Here is a 19,391-nt window from a genome sequence, read left to right on the forward strand (position 1 = left end):
GATGAATTTGAGGAAAAAGTAAAAGGATTAAATCTGTGCAGCTCTGCAATACAAGATTTTGGAAAGGTGCAAATACCAAGACAGGGGGAATGGTTTGGAGAGAGAGAGAAACAAGGAGCAAAGGCATCCAGCCAAGAAAAGGAAAAGGTACTATGGTGGGGTGGGAGAATAATACTCCAAAGGCAGTAGTGGCAATTCCATTCAGCTTTAGATCTTGAAGTAATTCTAAAAGATGGGTACATATAATTATCATCATATTTACAGAGAGAGAAGCTGAGAGTTTAAGGAGTCTATCCAAGGTCACCCTGCAAGTCTATGGCAGATCTGGGAATAAAGCCAAGGTTTCAGGATTCCCAAATCGATAACTTACCCACTGGTAAGCTTTCTCCCTGGAAGAACCACACTGGAATGCTCCCAGGAGTGATTTGAAGTAAATTGGATGCAACAGAAAATATGACCAAAGGGGCCTACATTTTCTAAAGTGACTAGCAATTTTGGGTCCCTTGATTTTTGGGTTCCCAACTTGAGACATCTACGAGGGATCAGATTTTCAGGAAGTGGATGCCTAGCCGTTTCTGAAAATCAGGCCTTTTCTAGCTGTCTCTAGTCAGGCATGTAAAAATTGAGTCATCCAAAATCACTAGTCATTTTTGAAAATGGAGGCCAAAAGATATTACTAAGGTGTGGACTGGGACATTTCACAGGTAGTTTAATCAGAGAAATTACTTATACTCCAGTCTAATGCTCAATTACTTTAGTTCCAAAATCGGCTACAAGTATTTTGCCTTGTATCTGTGGGAATGTTTTAGAGATGGAGGCTTATTAAAATAGTCAGCCTGGACAACCCCTCACCTACCACATCCCCCAGACAGGACTTACCTCCAGTTATGCCACATACCAGGGAACTACAATATGGTCACATCATTCCTGGAAGTCCTGCATCTAAAAGGGGAATCCTTGAAGTGAAACCACTATGTTAGCAAAGCAGCATTAGCCAGTGCTGTGATACCACTCCCAGGGGAAGTGTCTGATGTACTTCCATGGGGGATATAATTCAACAGAATGGATCACACCAGGGACAGTAAGTTGGGGGTCATTGCACTAGGGCCATTCAACTTCAGAACATTTTGTATAATTAGGAATTGGTATTAAATGTGTAAGTAGTATCCAAATGTGATAAAAGCCATAGAGAAGGGGAGAACTATGGACCAGATCCTCAGCTGGCTCCATCACAGTCAGTGGAGCTATGCTAATTTACACCAACTGTGGATCTGGCCCCATATGTCTGTTATTCTCTATATAGATACCTTTCAGCTATCTCTCTCCCTGAGTTCTATATAGTTCACCCCAGAAATCAGGCTTTCCAAATCTTTCTGTTTTCAGTACTGATGCAACTGAGAGTTACTCTGTATACCTGGTCCCACAGAATCTGTCTCACTTTTTCTTCATTTTCGATGCAGGAAACGTAGATCACACAAACAAGCTATGCAATTAAAGATATTTGTGCCCAACATGCAAAACTTTCTAAGATCCTGAGTAACATTAATAGTATTTGAGATTAAACAAGGTAGGCCACACCAGCAAAGACTTTTAACCATGATCTTACTCGGAAAACTTTCTCCACTCTTGTGATACTTTTCCCAAAGATGGTTCCTAGTTGATCTCCAATTCCAGCCAGCAAGAAGCCAAAGAGTGGAATCCCAAAGATGGCATACAAAATGCAGAAAATTTTGCCTCCTTCAGTGCTTGGGGCGATGTTCCCATACCCTGGAGAGAAAAATTATCATCATAACTTCACAATTCAGACATGGCCTCTTGTGCAGGTACCTATACACCACACCCTGACTGCAGATGGTTTCTGAGCAAGAATAGGAAGGTTCCTTACATGCTCTCCACCACATTATGCCCGTTGAACAGAAGTCAGTCCAGCCTTTTTAGTGGTGCCCACTGGAAACCATCGTTAGTTATTCACATGTAACCCTCAGTTACTACTATTTCTCTCTGGGCTCATCTTCCTAATTAAAGCTGTTTGAGTAACTGGGCTACTTTTACTCAGCATGGCAGCTGCACAATACGCTACAGGAAACCTTTAGATTAGAGCCCTAGCCTATCTCTTCCATGCTGCTGCTTCATTTGAACTCTATCAATTGCTTCCTGATGGGAGGATGACTCACCTGAATATTGTCATTCCCAGTTTTCAGCTCTGAATTACATAGACTCTTTATCACAGATTATACGAATTGCCATTTCCAGTCCTTACTGCTGTGCTAACATGAGGCTTCAAGGACTCCTTTTATTGGAGTCCTGCTTTGAGCAGGGGGTTGGACTAGATAACCTCCTGAGATCCCTTCCAACCCTGATATTCTATTATTCTATTCACTCTTCTTTTCAATTTAATAATAAAAAACCTTAAGTTTTATTTGAATTTTAATGGACTTTCACAAGCAGCTCTTTAAGAATTCCCTCTGGAGATTATTTACATTTAAATAGCATTGTTAACGTGGTAATAAAGTCTTCTATATGTCTTCATGTTGGCCATTGTTAAGGTAACTCACAGAGCTGCCTCAACAGAGCACGAACACTAATTAACACATCATTACCTGTTCTCTGTTCAGTCTGAACACCTTTGGGCAAGTTTGGTTTGGACTTCAGTTCTGGTTCCAAACCTCAGAACTCCATCCAAATTTCTGAGATCCTTGCATAGACATAAGGTTTTTATTTTCAGTGTAGGAGTCCTTCTGGATATTGTTTTCTACAGAGAGCAACTCTCTTATCAACTGCTGTAAAATGCAGGGAGCCCCTTGCCCAAAGGTTCCCACAATCTTACTACAGATAGAGTGCAAGGGGGCAGTGGAAGGCTAGTCCTGGCAGAAGTATTGGACTTTCTAGAGAGGACTGCCAGGAAAGCATAGGGAAGGTCTTGTCCCCTTAGCAGGTGGAAGGTGCCAGGAGCCTTGGGTGTGCAGAGGAGGAGAACACGCTGTGACATTTCTAAAAGTGTAGCCAAGGCTGAGAGTGAGTGCATTTCCCCTAGGGGAGGAAGAGCGATAATGCCTCTGTGCAAACAAGTGAAACACCTACAGCCACTGCAGTTTGCACAGACATCCCCTTTCTCCCCATTCTCCATGTGCCTCTATATAGTGCTCTATGACTTCAGTGTCCATTGTGTCTCTGTTTGGGAAGCATGGTTACCATTAAAGAGAGGAAACAAGAATTATAACTGTAACACCTGCACCATTACAGTTAAGATTATTTTAGGATCTCCATTAAAACCCTTTCATTATAGTGGTTTGTTGCTTGACTACTCCGAAAATTAGCACACACCTACAAATGGATTATTTAAAAATATAAAGGAAAAATCAGATTAGATTCAACATTCTAACTGGTAAATCCTAGTGCTGATTTTCGTAACCAAGGCCCTAATTGATGCAATCAACAGGGCCTGATTCAGGAAAGTATCCCTGTTTAGAAAGATCACTTAAGTACATGCTTGACTTTAAGCATGTACTTAAATCCTACTGAAGTCAACAGAGCCTAAATATATGTTTAAATGCTTTTCTAAATCAGGGCTATGAAATGTAATATGCCATTTATGAAGTTCCCAAACATTTTTTCATATAAAAATGAATCCATATGAGTAACACCTCAGTTATTGACTTTCCACAGAAATATAAGCTACTGGTAAAGGCAAAGATCATCAACTGAGTGTCCTCAGAAGAAGTAGTACAGAGAGAGGTGACAAAAGTCATTAGGGGGTAAAGATTTCATTCATAAATAGAGAGATTGAAAAAATCGGGGCTATTTAGGAGGATACAAGTAAGAGGGAACCTGACAGATTAATACAAATATTAGTGGCATAGAAAAGGTAAATTTGGCATTCCTATTTAGCCTTTCACATAATTCAGGAATAAGAAGACATTCAGTGATATTTAAAGACAACAATTTAAAATCTGGTAAAAGAAAGTTATTTTTTCCACGATGCATAATTAACTTGTGGAACTCATTGCCACCAGGTATCATTGAGGCCAAAAGCTTAGTAGGATTTTAAGAAGGATTAGATATTTATATGGACACTGAGTATAGCCCCGGTTAAAATAGCTAGGATTTGAAAAATTAATGAGGGATATAAACCCTCATGCTTCAGGGCATACGCCGACCATAGACTAGTGTGGTTAGAAAGAAATTACCCTTATGGGAAAGTTATTCCATTAGTGACCACTGCAGAGTTTCTTGCAGCTTCACGTGAAGCATCTGGCACTTGTGCTTGACCTTCAGAGACAGGGTTGGCTTGCATAGCCATGGCCAAGTAGGCAGCCACCTGTACTAGTAGTAACAGGGTTACAGAACTGTGAACATTTCTGCAGTACTTGATTTCTGGTTCAGTCTTGCTTTCTTGGATTCTCATTATATAAGTAGTTCCGGATATGCACCCCATAGCTCAGTGTCAGATACACTACACAATGATACAGTGAAAGTGCCCCCAAGAGTGCAAAAAGAAAAGGAGTACTTGTGGCACCTTAGAGACTAACCAATTTATTTGAGCATAACTCAAATAAATTGGTTAGTCTCTAAGGTGCCACAAGTACTCCTTTTCTTTTTGCGAATACAGACTAACACGGCTGTTACCCTGAAACCCAAGAGTGCAGTTCTGCTGCTTTGCCTGTCTCTCTGAGATTTAATAAATCTTATTTTGCTCTCCACTTCTCAATGTCACCATCTCCCTTAAAATATAAATATACCTATGGTTGTGATGACTGTTCCAGCAAAGAAAAAGGCACTTCCAAGATCCCAGTGACTGCTGTTGTTAGAAGAGTTTCCTATGGGACTGACTCCTGCGTTATCTGCATCAATGGCATGCTGCAAGGAAAGAGATAACAAGTCAGCCCGCAAAGTGCCTTCTCAGATAGGGTACAGTTAAAGACAGGAACCCCAGCTCCACACACCAGTGGGGAAGCTTGGATCTGAATTCTGTAATTGATGCTCTAAGTACAGTAGCATCCTCCATACAAATTGTGTCCCCAAAGTATTCTACAGAGTTCAATAATAAATATGAAAGGGGAAGAAAAGTGAAGAGGCACAGACAAGTGAGGAAAGATACAATGAGGCTTGAAATCAAATGGAGAATTGGTACAGTAGAGAGATGCAGAAATGCTGTTCCAGAGGCAGAAGCTGCAGAGGAAAAGGCTCTCTAATGGTGGACAGGGATGAGGTGGATGCTAAATGTGACAGTGGGGGTAGTAAATAGAAACAATGCTCATTGAGTCAACTAAATCTAGTCAGTCAAGGGTTTTAATTATCAGGCAATTAAATAAATTACATTAAGTTATTAATATATCAGATACCAAATAAAATGCAGAATACCTAATCTGAAACAAACAAAAAGGACTCCTTAATAAAAATATATTGAAACAAATCTGTGACCACCTAGGACTTCCCAATTGCCACTATAATGCACACCATGAACCCTTGGGATTTCACAGCACTCGTGGTGATTGATCCTCCTGTCTTAATAGCACAGGTGCCTGCCATCTGCTATAAAACTCAATTAGCCTTCATCAGTAGCCATGACACAGCTGAGCAGGTCTGATCCCATACTGTAGATGGCAGTGTTGCATATAAACACTAGCAGTATGGAGCTTTTCATGTATGGTCATTGGATCGTTCTCCATGCCATGCCAATAAAAAGTCTGCAGGTGGCCTGGCGGTAGGACTTGGATTACAACTGCAGCGGAGGTTAACACAGAAACCCCCTTCAGATTACTGTATTCTCTGCATATTTATATATCAGTACAGTTATGTGACTTCATGTACCCTGAGGGGATAGTCACAACTCTAGAAGGCATTTAGCGTCTGGGGGTTACTGAGGTGTGAAGTCTTCCCATGTAGCAAGGAAATACCTGGACTGATACGTTTAATCTATAACTCCAGTACTTCTTGTTTTTAACAAATCCAGTGACACCACCCAACTGCAACCTTCCTTCCCTCCCTGCCCCTTCTGTACCTGTCTCTGACCCCACCTCTGCTCTACTGGCACCTCCCTTGGCAGTCTCCCCTACTCTCTTTCTGGAACATTTGTTCCATCTCTGAAGAGATCGCCACTATCCACAACTCCTACATCTCTCATGCTCTCCATTGCCTGGGACACTCAGTAACCTAGATCCCCCCACTCTGTCATGATCTGGACTTTCACAACCTTGATCTCTGCCTCTCAAACACTCGCTACCATGAATCATCCCCAAACGATTCACAGTGAGGGGGTCAAGCTTTTCCTCTCCCCCTCCTGCCACTTTCAACCCCTCCCTCTTATCTCTTCCCACTTGTTCTCATTGGAGCCCCATTAGACTTTATTCTCCTTTCCCACTCCATGTTGCTGTTATCTACTCTAACCATGACTCCCTCCAATCTCTTTCTCCTTTGATTTGCATCTCCCTCTAAATATAATCTCTGATATTTTATTTTTGGTGACTTCAACTTCCATGTTGACAACCTGTCTGGCTTGTTGGCTTCCCACCTCACCTCCTTGTTCAGCCTCCTTCAATTCAAGATCAACATTCCCACCAACTGATCATTTGGCCTTTATCTTCACTAAACATTGCCCCTTCTTTCATCTGTCCCCATCTGAATCGCCACTTTCTAGCCACCCCGCTTTCAACACTCCCCACTGCCATCAACCAGCTCGTCATTCCATGGTTTGTGTCCACCATGCCCATGACCTTTCTGCTGCTGTACTCTAGCTTCATCTTCCTTCACCTATCTGCTGCTTTTAACACTGTCAGCCACACCTATATGCTTGATATTTTGTCTGCAATGCCCGTCTGGAAGCCATGGTGCAGGACAGCCCCATAGGCTTAGTCTTCAACCCTTCACATGAGTGCATACCTCCATCCATCATATCTCAGAACTGCATTTGTTTCCATCTTTAAAACCTGATTGACCTATTTTGATTTCTAAACAAGCAATTATCCATGCTCTTGGTGCATGAAACATAACATTCTATATATAAGGGACACACAGGGTTCAAAACAGGGGTACTTTCAATGATAAAGCTCTCCCAGCCCACCCAGTCCAGCAGGACTGAGAACTCTCTCCCCATCCCCTCAGTGAAAGCATAGACAGGCTTTGCAACATGCTGTGAAGATCTGCAGACTCTGGCTCCTCTGGAGTAGAGGGAAGAAAGCTCCAGAGTCAAAAGCCCTCACTAAGAAGGCTCTGTCAGCAACCTCTTCCCATTTAAACTAGGGATTCTAGCTCAAATGCCTCCACGGATCTCAATTGCTGTAAGTAAGAGTGGGTCTCTAAAGTACCCAGAATCCAAGCCATTTAAGTACTCACACAGTAAAAGGGTTTCTCTTAATAGAATCATAGAATATCACGGTTGGAAGGGACCTCAGGAAGTCATCTAGTCCAACCCCTGCTCAAAGCAGGACCAATCCCCAATTTTTGCCCCAGATCCCTAAATGGCCCCCTCAATGATTGAACTCACAACCCTGGGTTTAGCAGGCCAATGCTCAAACCACTGAGCTATCCCTCCCCCCCAAAGCATTTCTTATAGACTTGAAAAAAGGTTCCATCTTGGCAAAAACATATATCAATCTTCAGTGGCTTTTCATTTGAAAATGGTAAGTGGTAGGTGGCTTAGAAGTTGATCTACAAACTTTATTAGTGTTTTCTCTATGCCTTACCCAATAATTTATGAAGATATTGAACAGAATAGAAATGGCCTCAGGAGAGATCTTTGCAGGACCTCACTTGATATGCCCTTCAGCTCAGTTGTAAACCATTGGTAACTACTCTCTGAGTACGGTTTTCCAATCAGTTGTGCACTTACTTTATAGTAGGTTAATCTAAGCCAGTGGTTCTTTTTTTTCGCGGACCACTTGAAAATTGCTGAGGGTCTCGGTGGACCACTTAATGATCTTTCCAAATGATGTTTGTACTGTTAGCTAACTATTGTAAAGCCCTTTGGATAAAAGCGCTATATAAAAAAAAACCCTTAATAGGTGGCTTCTAAGTGGTACGTTGCTTTTCATTTGAAAATTCAGAGTGGTAGGTGGCTTAGAAGTTCAAATTTTCAATGTTCATTTTTTTCATTGCAAATATTCCATGTGATCAAAACCTTTGCTCAGAAGCCAAATTAGAGGGGGAGGAAAATGCCTGCAACAAAGCTGAAAATATTCAGACATAATTTTACAGAAAAACATTCACCATTTATTCAGAGCTCTAATCTTGGCTCCATGTTCCTGTGGAATTATGCTTTTTACTCCTAGCCCATAAGGCACCAGTACAAACCACTTCTCCAAAATCAGAAGAGACATTTCAAGACAAGGACTAAGGCATTTCAGGACTAAGATATTTAGCACAGCTGTGTCTTTACAGAAGTTCAGACACATACAACAGCAAAAAGCTGTTCAAGGGCACAACTGATGTGGTGGTGATGGGGTGACCTCATTTAACAACCTGGCTTATATTACAATTATAGGGGAATACACTGGCTGGAAGGGTAACTGAAATTGCTTTTTCTCACATGGCCTATGCATTTTAAGAGTGGTGATGGATATTAGATAGGAATCACTGTCAAGTGTTTAGAGCACAGGGCTGGCCATTAAGAGAACTGGGTGCAGTTTTTGGCTTGGGATACCAATTTAACCTATCTATACTTCAGTTTCCTCACCTGTAAAAGAATAAGTAAAGTCCATTTATTTATGTCTAAATCCTGGTGACCTCATAGAATAATTTTCAAAAGTCTTTTTGATCCATCACTAACTTTGACACTTAACAGCTGACCTCCCACTGATATGCTGCACACCTCCTATCCATCTCCTCGCTGGTCATCCCCTACTACGATGATCCATCACTATTCCTTCCATGACAACTTTGAGAAAGTTATTTCCATCTCTATGCCTGATCATGTGACCAAAGTATATAAGTTTGTGTCTGTTGATTTCCAAGAGCAGAGTCCACTTCTCTCCAATAATATTTCTAATCTAAGTGTTCATCCCGGAGATACGCAAGAGTTCCCCAGCACCACATCTCAAAGGCTTCATGTTTCCTCTTCTCAGCAGCATTAGTTTCCCAGAATTCACATCCCTAAGTCACTATGGAAAAAGAAGAAGCTTTTCACCAGTCGAACCTGCATACGTTTCCAACTACCGCAGTTTTTCCATACTTCCGTAAGGGAGGCCATGACTGGGCAAGCCATCCCTAGTCTTCTTCTGATTTCTTTGGAGCAGCTTCTTTGGTTGGATGTGTATGATCCCAGATAAATACATTCATATACCTCCTCTACAGTTTGACCATTGATTGTGATGTCTACTTTCATCCTGTTATTATTGATTGTATCAATATACATGCATTTTGTTTTGCCACGTTCAGGAATAGTCCATATCCTCACTAACTGTTTTTACAGACTCCAACATTCACTGCATTGCATCAATGGTTGTAGCAAAGAGTATCACATCCTCAGCAATCTGAGGTCAGTTAAGAGGTGTCCACCAAAGGAAACCCCAGCTCCATGCACTTTATAAAAACCTTCCAAGGCTTGTCACATGATAAATTCTGCATACATGTTGAAAAGACCTAGGCACAAAGCACAGCCTTGTCCCTCACCTGGCCCACTCACTGTCACCTGCTGCTGTTCACACTGTGCTCTCTTGTTGACAGTAGAGAATTGTGATGCGTTCTATTCAACGTTTAGAATCGCCACATCTGCTAGTATCCCCTAGAGACGGTCATGTCTGAGGGTATCAGATGATTTGAAGTAGTCAATGAAACATAATTAATGGGGCAATTATACTCTCTACATTTTTCAGTGATATGACAGATTGTCATTGCCAGTAATAGGCTGCTCTGACATAGTGGTCAGAGACAGGAGCGTAGTCAGGGTCACTGTCAAAAGTCACATCAAAGGTCAAAGCCAGAGTGAGAAGCCAAGCCAGGGGTCAGTGCCAGGGTCAAAGTCAGTAGATACGCCAAGGATTAAGCCACAATCAGAGACAGAAGTAACGCCAAAAGTCAAACTGGAGTCAGTCACTAGAATTAGGATTAGGAAGCAGGAACCAAGAACAAGGAGCAGTACAGGAGCAAAAAGCAGAAACAAGGCCAGGAGGCAGCAACTAGGATAAAGCTGTGGTAACAGGAGCAAAGAGCAGGAACCAGGCAAGAAGACGGGAATTTGGTCTCAGGGGTCTAGTCAGCAGCATGCCCAACAAGTAGTTTCTCAGACAAATGGTGGGACAAGAACAGGAAGCTTTGTGCATGGTGGTAACCAATCAGCAGTCTGCTGCTAGTCACCTGACCCTGCTGAGTCAACAGGTGTAGCCTCTGGGGGTGAGGTATTAGCTACAGTTCCCTCATCTGGACTTGCTGTGGGGTAAAGCAGAGGGGAAGGCTGGTTGGCCACCCCCTGGGCCTGGATTCAGGAGTCATAGCGCCTGACACAGATAGTCATGATTTAATCATGTGTGTTTTGTTCCTCTCTGAAGCCAGCTGCTGATGGTGGTAGATCTGCTTCTATAATTCACTTCATGCCACCCTGAATTATGTAGAGCAATACTTTACTCATGTATGATATCAAGGAGATGGGCTGAAGATACGGTACTCTGTTATATCCCTGTTCTTTGATAAGGGCAGAAAGATTCCCTTCATCCAATTGTCTGGCCAATTTCTAGTCATCCATACATCATTGCAATTTTTTCCACATGAGATCAATACCACAGTCATCAACCAGTTTTAGCAGTTCTGCTGGTACATTAAATATCCTAGTTCTTTCCCTGGTTTCATTTCCATAATAGCACATACCACGTCCCCTCGCAGGCTGCATACTCACTTTTCTATCATCCTGTATTGTAAGTGGCTCTGATGAGGCATACAGATTGGCACAGTAATCTCTCCACCTGCATTTGATATCCTCACCTACGTCAGAGGTAATGTCCTCTATTTATACCCTGTTCATCACTGTTCCAGGAGTGCCTTACAGAATTACCTTGACCCACTATGCAGTCTAATCATTATTGATATTTGGTTTTCTTTTCCTGTTATTATTATGCAGGAAAGCTCTCGGGGGGAGATTTATTTATAGGCGTTTCTATGACACTCATCACTAGAGTATTGCTGTGCCTCACTGACATTAATGAATTGACCCTCCCAATACCATTGTGAAGGAGGGATGTTTTATTATCCCCATTTTGCAAGCTGGGAATCGTGGCACAGAGAAGTCTGTGACAGAGCCAGGACAGAGTTGACATTTGTCCTAACAGCTGTGAGCTTTGTGGTCATCATTATAATCTCCAGTGGAAAGGAATTCCAAAGCCATGGACCAGTCTACTGCTCTCACAAGTTTTAACCCTGTCGTTGACAATTCCATTGTCCCTGAAAAGCATGACCTATTACAGAAGTTCAAGGTCACACAAGACAAGGCAGATGATAGGTAGCCTGAGTTTGAGGCATTGATTTGAAGATCAGGGTCAGACTATAATTGGAATTGATATCCAATGGGGAACCAGTGTAGGTAACATGTTAACAACACCTGATATTGTTTAGCAGGTGCACAGCCACATTTTAAAGCAGCAGGAGCTCTTTCGGAGTTGTTGTCATTCTGAAGCACAGTTACAGTAGTTGAGCCTGACGGTCACAAGGTAAGTCAGCACCTGAGATAATGGATGTAACCTCCTGAATATTCAGAAATGGAGAAAGGTGCTTCTGGCCCCTCTTACCATATGGGAAATCAGCAGCAGAGTCTGAGCAAACCCTGAAATTATGAACTGTCAACAAGCAGAGGGTCAACTCCCTCAACTAAGGATGATGCACTTGTCTACACTTAATAGAACAAGAATCCCTGCATAGATTACTCATAGACTGTAAGGTCAGAAGGGGCCACCGTGATCATCTAGTCTGACCTTTGGATAGTTCTTTGGTGTGTTCCATCTTTCCACTAACATCATTTGCTTCTTGACCATAGTTAGTTTAACCCAGACAACCATCCTCTGGCAGCATATGTCTACACTAGGCCATTTGCCCCTCAATTGCCAATTCAATCAAAGAACTTATATTTATCAAGTCTTGTGTGGACACTCTGCATATATTTGATCCAGGCTACAAACATATGTACACATGTTTGTGCATACTAGCCTTTATAAATATGTTAACCACCTCCATTTAATTGGCAATCAATTTGAGTCTAATCAAAAAAATAAAAAAAAAAGTCTAATGCAAAAAAAAGCAGCAGGACAGCTGGGAGGTGGTGCTATGAACTGCTGACTTGAGGGCAGGGCGAGGGATAAGTAGAATGGGATGTCAAGAGGACTGATTCTGGGTTTGGCTCAACTAGTATTCTAGCTCCTTTTGCGTCTTCAAAAGAGTCCAAAGCCAAGAAAAAATGTTTTCCTTGCCAACAGAGGACAAATACAACACACAAACCCTCTTGAGCTTTTGGAGGGTTATTCAGTGGAAGCAGAACAAATTTATCCAAGGGCAAAAATTTGGCAAAAAAAAAGAGAGTAAAAAAACCAACCTCTTCCACTTTTTTTCTTCCTTTCCAGTTCTATTAAATCCCTTCCAAGGATTGTGTTTAACTTTATAATCACTGCTTTCCTCACCATCATTCTCCTCCAAATGGATTCCTATCATCAAGCAGACAAAAGGATGTTCCTGCTGCATTTGTTTCTCTATTATAATGACTTCTTATTAAGAAGATAATAACTCTTCTTTAGACTCTTCCTCTCCTTGTTATTTTCCCCTTCAGTGATTAAGAGATGCTTGCTGTAGATTCACCTTTATTCCCAGTCCTACAATAATGTTCTGAGGACTCATTAAGTTCCCAACAATTTTTTTAGACAATCTGTTTCTTTGCCAGCTCTACCTTAACCAACCCAACAAAATAACAAGAAACAGGATGTGCGTAGAATCATCAAAGCTAACTCATGACCTTATAATTGTAACCCTTATCCTTTGTTTACCTGCCAGCTCCCTTTATTTTTGTATTCTCTTGTCCTATTATGTTTCTATTTAAATGCTAAGTTCTTAGGGATGAGGACCTGGTCTCTGCCCATAAAGCATCCAAGACACTTTGGACACTACATAAACAAATGATATGTAGAAGACTAATACACCATTTCAACTTAGTCTACAATGCTTTCCTTTTGCATTCCTACATTTCCTATATAAATTCTTTCTTTGGATTCCACATCCTTAATTGTCAGTTCAGCTTCTGAAACTGTGGCCACGTTAATTACCATGCTCTCTAATTTTTGCCTGAAAACATTTTATATCAACTTCAATTCAATGATTGCTTTTCATGGGTCAAATAAAAAATGCATCTAAATAATAGTAAGAGTGATGTCTAGGGACCTAATGATGACTCTATGCTTTGTCTTATACAGCAGAGATAACCTCATGCCTCATAGCTTCTGCTAGGATGTGACATTGACTGTTTTATTAGGGAGCAAGAGAATCATATCAACCTGACAAGGACCAAATATGCAGTGGGATTAAGCCTCAGACATTAGCATCAGAAGAGTCTTGCTAAATTGTAAACCATGTCATACATCCCAAGTCATTTGATGCTCGGAGTCTCCGAACAAAGCAATGGAATTTTGCAATGTTATTTCATTAAATAAATAATAGATAATATAGACAATATAATTGTCTTGTGAAACTTTAGCCCAATACAAAAATACACTTAAATAGAACAAGAATCCCAGCATAGATTACTCATAGATTTTAAAGTCAGAAAGGGCCATCATGGTCATCTAGTCTGACCTCCTGAACAATGCAGGCCGCAGAACCTCACCCACCCATTCCTGAAATAGACACTTAACCTGTGGCTGAGTTACTGAAGTCCTCAAATCACAGTTTCAAGATTTCAAATTACAGAGAATTCACCATTTACACTAGTTTATATCTGCAAGTGACCCAGGCCCCATGCTGCAGAAGAAGGTGGTCTATGCCACTATGTCTATGCCAGGCCCCATGCCACAGAAGAAGGTGCTGCATAGAAGGGGTCTATGCCAATCTGACCCTGGAGAAAATTCCTTCCTGACCCCAAATATGGTGACCAGTTAGACCCCGAGCACCGTGGGCAAGACCCACCAGGCAGATACCCAGGAAAGAATTCTCTGTGGTAACACAGAGCCCTCCCCATCTCGTGCATTGTCTCCAGTCATTGGGGATTTTTGCTACTGGCAGTTGCCGTTGTAGGCAGTCCCTTCATACCATCCCCTCCATAAACTTATCAAGCTCAGTCTTGAAGCCAGTTAAGTTTTTTGCCCCACACTGCTCCCCTTGGAAGGCTGTTCCAGAACTTCACTCCTCTGATAGTGATAAACCTTTGTCTAATTTTGAGCCTAAACGTGTCGATTGACAATTTAAAATGAATGAAGTGTTAGATTTATACTAACTACGGTAGCTACTTCTTTAAAATGCCTCTATAGATGAGCTGATCGATTAGGAAAAAAGTCTATCTGCCTTACATACAATCATAATTCTCTCTATGAAATACAAAAACACATTTTAAATTTACTGTATTTATGGTTGCTTGGGTTTTTTCTAAACAAATAAGAAAAAATTCCATTTAATCCAAGACTACTATCTATCCTAGGTAGGGTGACTTAGGGCTAGAGCACTGGACTAAGTCTCAAGAGAGCTGGCTTCTATACCTGGCTCTGCCAGGGACCTTAGGCAAGTCATTTTCCTCTTGAAAAGTGCAATACAAGAGCTACATAGTGTCATTTTTATAAGTTAGGAGCATAACCTTGCATCATAACAATGAGGGAGGTCAAGAGAAATGGAGCAGTGCTGGAGATGAAGATGATGCCTGAGTCATCCTGCTATGAATGATGTGACCCATCAGGGAAGTGCTGCCACCCTTGTTGCAAGTGGCAGCTGTTTAACAATGTACAAAACAGAAATTTAGGGCAAAGAGTAAAAAAAAAAAACCCTGTCATGCATAAGGCCTGATTCTTATTTACATTATAGACCTTTTATACTGCTCTAGCCATGTAAAGGGAACTTAAAGGGAACATAAATTAAATGTACAGCCGCTTTAAGGGCCCTTTACACTGGCAGAGTATAAGGGGGCATAGTGTATGTAAGAATCAGGCCCATTGTACTAAAAATAGTAACCAATCGGCCAAATCAATGGGTCTTCACTCACGCAGAACAGCCAGAGAGCTCAGTAATTTTGTCCAGTGCATGTAAAGTGCTTTGTGATTCTTAGTTGAAAGGTGCCATGTAAGTGCAAATATTAATATTGTCATTTCCTGATTGTCTTATATGAGTGGGAATTAATTAGCCCAAGTTTTTCCAAATAAATTCTGTATTTTTGCAGATCATTTTTTTCTGCCACAATCAGCTTCTCCATCATCTCTATTGGGTATATCAAGATTCATAAATCTGTCTCATGAATTCCCAGCATGCAACCCCTGGGGAGCAGCCAAGTGAAGCTGAAACAGAATGACAGGCTAAGGCCCCATTCATAATCAGACTTCTCCTTGAAGGTTATTGAGTCCGGCATGCTGGGTGGCACTCTCTGGGTATCATGCCCAACCAAGAAACTGCAATGCTTAGGCAGAGGAAAAGCCCAGGGGTGACATCCTGGCTAAATTGACATCAGTGAAAGTTGGTTATTGATCAGGTTTTCACCCAAGTACCGGAGGGACTCTACGGACTACAGACTCTCCTTTGCTGACCTCCAACTTGACTTTCATTCCAGCTACATATTTCACTATATGAATTTATTTTAAAACAGCATGGAATCAGCACCATCAGTGTGGCAATAAGCGCATTTTATGAGCTTTCACTTTTATCTTCAACCTTAGACTCCCCTCCCTTTGTCCCCACTCTTTATTTATGGAAAGTCCTGCCTGCACTATTTCTAATTGATCCCCAGTTCTTCACACCTATTTTGAAGGAAGGGCCCTGTTAGAAAATCATCACTATAACGGCCTGATCCCACAGTTCTAATACAGACAAATGTGCCCTTGCCTGTGCCAGGAATGCAGGGTTGAGCTATTCATCAATTACATGGATGTTTCCTAGACACAGTAAGGATAACTAAATTAGTGGGAGTATTAGTATTACTATAGTGCCTAGGAGCCCTAGTCATGGACCGGGACCCTACTGTGCTGGGTGCTGTGTGACTATTCAGATTTAGGTCTCAAAAAATGGTATTTGATTTCAAATATATTTCTTCACTTGCTGGATAGTCTTCATTGGAGCTACTCATGCCCCTCTGTCTTAGTGACTGAACCATACACATACCCTGGCAGTAGTGGAATTCCACTTGGGATGAATGTGGTTCATTATTCCTAACTATACCTCTGAGGATTGCACAAGTGGGGAAAAAAGCCAAATTGACTTAACTGAATTGTTAAATATTGAAAAGAAACATAACACTAATTAAGAGACCACTTCGGAACAAACACGGGATACTCACTTAGTTTTTATTCAGTTCTGACTTGGGCCAACCTCCCACTGAAGTCAGTGTGAGAGATGAGAGCCAAATGATGCAGTGTTTAATCAAGCAAAATTCCTGTTGAAGTCAATGGGAGTCTTTGTACTAGCTTCAGGCCCTTTGAACTTTGAATCAGGCCCTTTGCCTCCAAACTCCCCTCTCACTAAGAAAATAATACTGACTCCTGTCCCACCCATCCTTGAGTTAAAGAAAAACCCTGACTTTTACCCCTTCCATGGTCACAACCCACTGGACTCTAATGTGGATGAACATAACAACCTCAGATTTTATAAATGATCAGTGTAACCATGTCTCTGAAAGCACAAAAGTTGCTGCTTTTAGAGCCCATCCCTCTCCATTTTTTGCAGACCTCAGAAGGATCCTGAAGGAACCACCAGCCAGCTGAGCTAATGAAATCGACAGCAAACTGGGTGAGCACATATTCACCTCAGGAATCACACCGTAGCCTGTCATACAGTCATGTTATCATCCTGCCCCCTCCAGAATGCCTCTGAGTAAGCATCCCCCTAGAGCCAGCCCTCCCACACATGCAGAGTCTTAGGGCTTGTACACTCTACCACTTATGTGAGTATAACGGATATCACTCAGGGGTGTGAATAAGCCACCCCCATGCGCGACGTAAGTTACACAGACTTCAGCGCCGGAGTGAACAGTGTTATGTCAGCAAGAGAGCTTCTCCCACCAACATAGCTACCGCCTCTCACAGAGGTGGTTTTATTATGCCGATGGGAAAGCTCCCTCCCATTGGCATGGAGCGTCTTCACTGGCTGCACTGCAGCAGGGCAGTTGCACCACTGTGGCACTTCTAGTGCTAGCTAACTAGCCCAGAGAGTTAATATGAGGATCCTTCAGCATACATCCCAAATGTAGATGGCTCGTTTCAATTAAGGGAGCAAGCACACAATCTTCAGGTTCCATCCCCCTATCCTCCTGCTGCAGGAGTAGGACCCAGGTGTTGCCAACATTTAGAAAAGCTTTGCAATGGACAGTTGCCCAAATAAGCTGCTGTTCTGGGACCTGTAAGGTCACCAACCATTGAAACATTTTGTGAACAGCTGGGTGAGTTTAGGATTTGTATAGTCTTTTACAACATTAACTACTAAATTACTATAATCCCCCCGAGAAACAGACAATTATTATCCCCATTTTAGATACGTGGAAACTGAGGCACAGAGAAGTTGGAGCCAAATTCCAAGATATTCAAAAATGTATGCCAAGGTTGGGCCCCAAGGCCATATTTTAGACATCCAGATACTGTAAGTGGCTTGATTATCAGAAGTGAAGAGCACTTGAAGGCCAGCCCAAACTTCAAGCGTGAGGAGTCTGATCTTCAGGAACAATCAGTTCCAAGTTCTCTGTCTCAGTCACCAGTTTGCACTTGCTACATTTTCAAGACTCTTCACAAGGAAAAAAGTTTTAGAAAGTTATTTTCTTTTAGAATGAAAGCTGACATTCCTGGTTAGTTAGGCCCTCCAAACATGAGCTGACTCTGGCTGCTAGTACTCTGCACTTCTACAGCATCTTCTATTTGGGAATTTCAAAGTGGGTTTTTTTGACAAATATTTATGAACTGAACCGGATGTTATTATACACATTTTACAGATGGGGAGACTGCAGGACAAAATGTTTGACTTTTCCCAAGGAAACAGAGTATATCAGTGATAGAAACAGGAATTAAATTTAAATCTCTTGCCTTCTTATCCTGTGTTTTAGCACCAGACCTCCCCACAAGAATTCACAACCCAAGCACTACTTAGAATCTAATATTAGAAATCTATCTGAATGTTGTCCCCTTACTCTTATAGGAAATGGATCACATGTGATTTGGAGAAATCTAATAGCTTTCTTTTTGTCTCTCCTAAAGTTTATAATCTAAGAAGTGAAGAATAGGAACAGAAAGGAGATGAGGACATGTACAGAAAATAGTTTCCATATACAGGATGCACAAGAGAGTCAACTCTCAGAAGTTTACAATTGCTTTTCTATACTATATGGCCAGTCTTTTCACACCTCCTTCAGTATTTTGTTCAAAAGTCCCTCTTTCTGCTCTGTTCCGGGCTTTTTTCTTCCATCTCATTCAAGTCATCCAATTTCTCTTTGGTCTATTGTCAAAGGGCCAGCACAGGTTGGCTAATAACAGTGCTCCTGTCAGGCAGGTAGGCCCAGATCTATAAAGATATTTCAGGGCCTACATCCCAGACTTAGTCTCGGGTTTAGGCACCTAAGTCCCAGTTTTGACTCTGCTGCAATCCACAAAACTCCTGCCGAATCCTGTCGGTTCCTAAATTTTCAGAGTAAAAGTTCCCTTGGTGCCTTGATTTCAGTCTCCAGGCACGCCCACCACTGCCTCCCTCTCAGTGTCTCAGTGCCTATCTCCTGCCTAAGCCCCAGAGCAATTCACAAACCAGGGAAGATCAGCATTCAGCCACCTAACTTGTGTGTGAGGCCTGATCTGGTAGGTGGGTTCAAAGGCTGCCTACTGAATCAGGGACCATTCAAAATATGGAAACAGCCGCACTTATAACCCAGGGGTTAGGAACTACACCTGCAATGGGGGAAGGTCCAGGTACAATTTCTGCCTCTCTGTTAACAGGGTAGAAAGGATTTGAATTGGGCTCTCTCTCCTCTGAGGCACATGTGCAAACCACTGAGCTGTGGGATATTCTGACACAGGACTCCTCTAATCTCTCCTGTTGAAGCTATTTCACGGTGGCTAGATAATGAAAGAGAGAAAATGAGTGTATAGTTTAGTGTTCAGTTGGACATCCACCAGAGAGGTGGGTGACCCAGGGCCCAGTTCCCTGCTCCAGTCACCACCACATCCTCCTTCACTGTCTGTTTTGCGTTGAGTGAGGCAGGTGTCTAATTCATTCCTGCAAGAAACTGGTTAGGAAGCTAAGCCACCTGACTCCAGGAGATGGGC

At 41.9% G+C, this 19,391-nt stretch overlaps 1 protein-coding gene across 1 annotated transcript in view; it reads right to left on the reverse strand.

Annotated features, from left to right (window-relative positions):
* Window positions 1-19,391, reverse strand: part of KCNK10 (potassium two pore domain channel subfamily K member 10) — a 99,900-nt gene that overhangs the window by 38,164 nt on the left and 42,345 nt on the right. Inside the window, exons 3-4 of the mRNA XM_084630512.1 lie at window positions 4,740-4,857; window positions 1,607-1,767 (exon numbers count right to left, since the gene is read on the reverse strand). Coding sequence (XP_084486638.1) covers window positions 1,607-1,767; window positions 4,740-4,857 — 279 coding nt within the window. The remainder of the gene's footprint in view (window positions 1-1,606; window positions 1,768-4,739; window positions 4,858-19,391) is intronic.

The sequence above is a fragment of the Lepidochelys olivacea genome (genome assembly GCF_965140295.1).
Source record: "Lepidochelys olivacea isolate rLepOli2 genome assembly, chromosome: 6".
Classification (NCBI taxonomy): domain Eukaryota; kingdom Metazoa; phylum Chordata; order Testudines; family Cheloniidae; genus Lepidochelys; species Lepidochelys olivacea.